Raw genomic sequence first — 5166 nt, 5'->3', positions numbered from 1 at the left:
GTATGTGTGTAAAAATGCTTAGGATCCATCAACAGATGAATGGATCAAGAAGATGTGGTATATATACACAATGGAATACTATGCAGCCATCAAAAGAAATGAAATCTTGCCATTTGCAACAACATGGATGGAACTAGAGCGTATCATGCTTAGCGAAATAAGTCAAGCAGAGAAAGACAACTATCATATGATCTCCCTGATATGAGGAAGTGGTGATGCAACATGGAGGCTTAAGTGGGTAGAAGAAGAATAAATGAAACAAGATGGGATTGGGAGGGAGACAAACCATAAGTGACTCTTAATCTCACAAAACAAACTGAGGGTTGTCGGGGGGAGGGGGTTTGGGAGAAGGGGTTGGGATTATGGACATTGGGGAGGGCATGTGATTTGGTGAGTGCTGTGAAGTGTGTAAACCTGGTGATTCACAGACCTGTACCCCTGGGGATAAAAATATATGTTTATAAAAAATAAAAAAATTAAAAAAAAATGCTTAGGATCTACTTTCTTAGCAAATTTCAAGTATTATTATTATTGTCGTAGAATATAAAAGACTGTTACAAACCATAGTCACCATGCTATACATTCAACTTATAACTAGAGTATCAAAAGCTGTACACATTTCTCCCCCACTTTCCATCCCCTGTTAATCACCAATCTACTCCCAGTTTTTACAGCCCAGATTCTTCAAAGTGGGATCACTGGGGCAAAGTGTAAAGGCGTGTTTTCCTAGGGATGGCCTAATCTGTACACACTGTGTACGAATGAACATTGTATGACAGACTATTTTTATAGTTTCATCCACACAATGTCAAACTTGCAATCCACCCAATCTAATAGCAGATAAATGATATCTTATTGTAGGTGCCATTTATAATTTGTAGTTCCCTCCTTAGACAAGAGATTGGATATGTTTAAGGACCTTTTGTATTTTTCTTTTTTTAATTTCCACTTAGATTCATGACAATCCTCTTGTCTCTTATTCCCTAACCTCCATTCTCAGGCACAAAATATACTGCCAGCCACCAAAAGGTGTCTAGACCTACAGTTTGCAAACCCTTGGACTATTTTTTCCATCTTACACATTTCTTCCTCTCACAGTGTGCCTTAGATAGATTTTTTTTCCTTAGCTAATGTTTCTCTTCCATTTCCTGTGACACATGTTCAGTTCACTGTATTAATATTTATTCAATATGATAATCCTAGAAAGGACAAGTAGGATATCAGTCAACATTAACTGAGCAGAATTTCTGCCTTCACAACAGAATAACAGGAATGCCAAAAATAGACTATGTATCAATCATTTAAAAAATAATTTCTGAAGATCTGTGTGAACAGCCTTTTCTTACTACTCTGTCAGTAGAAAGACCAGTGCTGGGTATGTAGTAACCACCGCACAAAGAGATATTCTCTCTGCTAAGCAGAAAATTCTAGACTCCTGTCCTTCATTTTCCCAGGAAAGGTCATATGAAAAGAATCTTTAGAGCTGATTGTTCTCACTGTCAAATAACGGTCATTAAGTACATGGTTTATTCCAGAGTGAATTATGGATGTGTCTGTGAAACACCTTGAGGGGAGTGGGTCAGGATTGCTTCAGGGAAGTCCTAAGTCATCCTTCCAGGTCCCCGTGCCATGCCAATACGGAGAATAATTCAGGATCTGGCTGCTCATTTTCCCCACTTTCATTCCTGACATCCTGAGGTAGATAGGATTGCCCAGAGTCAACAGGGTCCTTAAAAATAACTTGTTTTTTAAGAAGAACTTTTGCATCACTCACCATGGTCTCAAGGAAATAATTTTGCAAGTAGAATATCTTCCTAAAGTAAATACCACTGGCAATGGGTCCTCCAGTAACAGCGCAGAATTTTTCCACATATCTCAACAGTTTTTCTCCTAATAACTCATCACCCTTCTCAGCTGATAGCAAATGGGGAGAGGTGAGGTTTGCCTTGGTTTCTCCGGTGACACATGCAAGTCCTTGGCTATGGTTTCCAGGGATGAGTCATCCAGCCCAAAGTAAGACCTGTAGAGGGTTAAAGTCTCCTCCAGCTTCTCCACATCATTATCACTGATAAAACCCAGGAAAGGGATGGTGGCTGATGCTCCAGCCATCAGGGCCTCCAGCCAGACCTTCTGTTTCAGGGAATCCCTCTTAGGGTCAATGGCGGCCTCCATAACATTCGGCAGGTATTGCATGAAGATGTGGCGCTTGTGGGCTGGGAGCGCCCTCAGAAAGGTGGTCTCCAGGTGTGGGAAGTCATAATAAGACAAATCAAAGCTGGGGATTAAGAAGACCTGAGTGCCACCCATATTAGAATTCTCCAACTGAGCCACACAGTCACTGCGGATCCTTTGTAAGATTTCATCTTTATTGAATGTGCTGGGTTTACTTATTTTTGCACTATGTAAATCGCTGTCCACTTTAGTTTGAACAAAGTAGAAATTCTTCATTCTTCTAATTGCTTCTGCCAAATGAGCATCATTAATTTTGAAGCATGTAGAAGAGATGATAATAAAGAAGTCATACTCACCAAATTTCATCTTCTTCAGATACTTCTGTGGCTGAAAGGTAGTGGTCATCATACCAGGCAGATCCCAAAATGTCACATTGGGAAGTTTCGGGTTTTTGTATGCTCTTCTCTCCAAGGTTGTCTCCACTGCCCCGGTGGGGGCAGCCCCTTCTTCATCATGCCTCACCCTCCGCAGAGCATTTATGAAACTAGACTTCCCTGTTCCAGGCTCCCCAGTCACAACAATGTTTAGAGGGGCAATGTCGATATCTCTCAATGCATCACTAATTACAGAAGCCACTCTGGGAATGTCCCCCGCCTTCAGGCGTGTTTCAATCAATGCGATGGTTTCCTGAAAGAGGATTTTGCTTTCTGGCTTGAAGTTCTTAAAAAGCTTGTCAAAGCTGGAGGCCAAATCACTACTCTTTGTATAAGAGGATGTGGAAGAGAGGGACTGACCCATGGCTGGAGCAGTAGAAGGCACTATGGGGAGGAGAAAAAAAGGGAAGGAAAAAGTTAATAAAGCAAGAAATGGCATGGGCTGTGCTGTTAGGGACAGGTATAATGTCAGTCCTGGCCACAACATTGTACCCAGGAGCGCTTCTCTTTCTGTCCAGTCATTGCTTTTGTTCAGGCTCTTCCCTTATCTTGGAAAGCCCTTCTTCTATAAGACACTCTTCATTCTTCCATACTAATTTTACAGCCTGATTCTTCAATCCAAACTTTTCCAGAAGCCCACATCATTCTTATTTATCTTGCTTTAGTTTACTTTGTTTGTAATGTTATGAAAATATTACTTTTTCATTGCAGCGAATCTAAGCACCAGCAGTTATCTCAACACCCCTTCCCACTGTGATGTAAGACCCTCCAGAAAACCCACTTCTGATAACCTCCTACAACACCATGTCACAGAACTTGGTTCTCACATGAGGCACCTAAGTAAGGATGACTGGCTCCTTTCTTTCTCAGAAAAGATACTGTATATCTTCATTAGGAGAAACTTTCAATGATTGCAAATATGTTTTTTATCTAGTTTTCTTTTGTGTGTGTTTTTTATCTAGTTTTTATCTAGTTTTTTCTTTTATCTAGAAAGTGTGCTGGCTTGTGAAAGTTTTGAAAGGACTCTTTGTATTTCATGGAAAAGCAACAGCAGGTGGCATGGGTTCCCATGTTATAAAAAGTATGTTGGACTATCCACTTGCTATGACCCACCCCAACTGTTCCAAGACCCCACCCAACACCTCCTTCATACCTGTGCATAAAAGTGGACAGAAATCACGCAGGGGAGATAGTCTTCCTGGAGGACTGACTGATGTATAGAGTGCCAATGATGTAAAAGATCATGTGAACAAAGACTGAAGCAGGGACTTCTGTCACTTTCTCTGATATCAATGAAACTGAGCTTGTTCTTGAATCCCTGAACCTATCTGATCACTGGAAGCTTATATCTTGAGAGGGGGGCACCAGAAGAATCATATACCCAGCACTAAAGGTAATGTGAAAGATTTGTATACTGCCCCCTGCAGAGTTTTTAGACCAGGAAGCAAGTCACTTCAAGTCACCACTGATGTCTGAGCAGCACGCAGGCTGGAGAGGTGTGCTTTAGATAAAATGAGGGATCAGACGTCCTTTGGGGGCTTTTGGCTAGCCATTGCTGCAGCCCAGGAGACGATGGCAAAAGACATTTTTGGAAGAAATTATTCAGACCAAGTGCACATTGTCTGGACTTGCACACATATGAATGCAGCATGCATTTCTCCTTAGAAGAGAAAACCGGGGGGAGCGTGTCTAGCTTGTCAAGGGTGAAAGAGACAACTATTAAACAAACAGGAATCATGGTGCCAGCACATCCGACTACCCAGCAGGAATATTCTTCACATACAGAAGAAAGGAAATCCTGAGCATCTGGCATGTGCAGGGACAACCTCTTGCTGTGTGGAGAGAAAAGCATCCCACCACCCCTCTGGGGAGCAAGCCTCTCACAAAGCAGATTGAAGGAGACTAAGTATGGAAGTGGCATATACAAGCTTGGCCTCAAGGGCGAGCCAACAAGGTGAGACTACAACTCCTTCTGCTATAGTCTCCTGCCTGTGCATTCTCAGAGGATGGGGAAGAAAAACAAAAAGACTCCTTGAAACAACTTGTTTCATGAGCCGGTCCACTTTCTACATAAAAGAATGCATTGGAGGGTGAGGAAATACACCTGAGACAGGTCCTAAGGAGTGGAACAAATAAAGGGAAATAAAGGGAACCAAATGACAGAGTTAGAGGGTAAGCAGACATGGAAAGCGAAATTCTGTGCACTGAGCATATTTCAACTCCACAAAAGCCATGCCCTATTCTTCTATAGGTTCTATACCTCACCTGATGTTGTATGTAAAGCTCTGTTACTTAGTATTTTCTGCTGCAACAGCATTCCGGGGGGGAGCGGGCAGGGGCAGAGTACCTTACGATATCCCTGGGAGCTTGTACTTACCTTCTGGCACTGTGTTCTCTGCAGCTAGAATAGAAATGGCAGGGAATGTAAGAAATCCATGCCAGTAAACCTTAGATGTGCATCTCTACATATGTTCCTCATCTCATCCTCTTAACAATCCTATAAGGACATATAATAATTTCCAACTTCAAATCAAATAAATGTTGAGGTTAAGAGAGAAGC

The 5166-nt window shown here is 41.9% G+C and overlaps 1 protein-coding gene across 1 annotated transcript; it reads right to left on the bottom strand.

The window, feature by feature from the left end:
• Positions 1-1606: 1606 nt before the first annotated feature.
• On the bottom strand, positions 1607-2970 carry LOC131831203 (interferon-gamma-inducible GTPase 10-like). The gene is given in 2 exon segments (XM_059173376.1): positions 1607-1950; positions 1953-2970. Coding segments are annotated over 2 exon segments (1362 nt in total).
• Positions 2971-5166: the final 2196 nt, after the last annotated feature.

This window comes from Mustela lutreola, chromosome 5 (assembly GCF_030435805.1).
Source record: "Mustela lutreola isolate mMusLut2 chromosome 5, mMusLut2.pri, whole genome shotgun sequence".
Taxonomy (NCBI): domain Eukaryota; kingdom Metazoa; phylum Chordata; class Mammalia; order Carnivora; family Mustelidae; genus Mustela; species Mustela lutreola.
The sequence above is the reverse complement of the archived record's forward strand: the minus strand, read 5'-3'. Positions and strand labels throughout refer to the sequence as shown.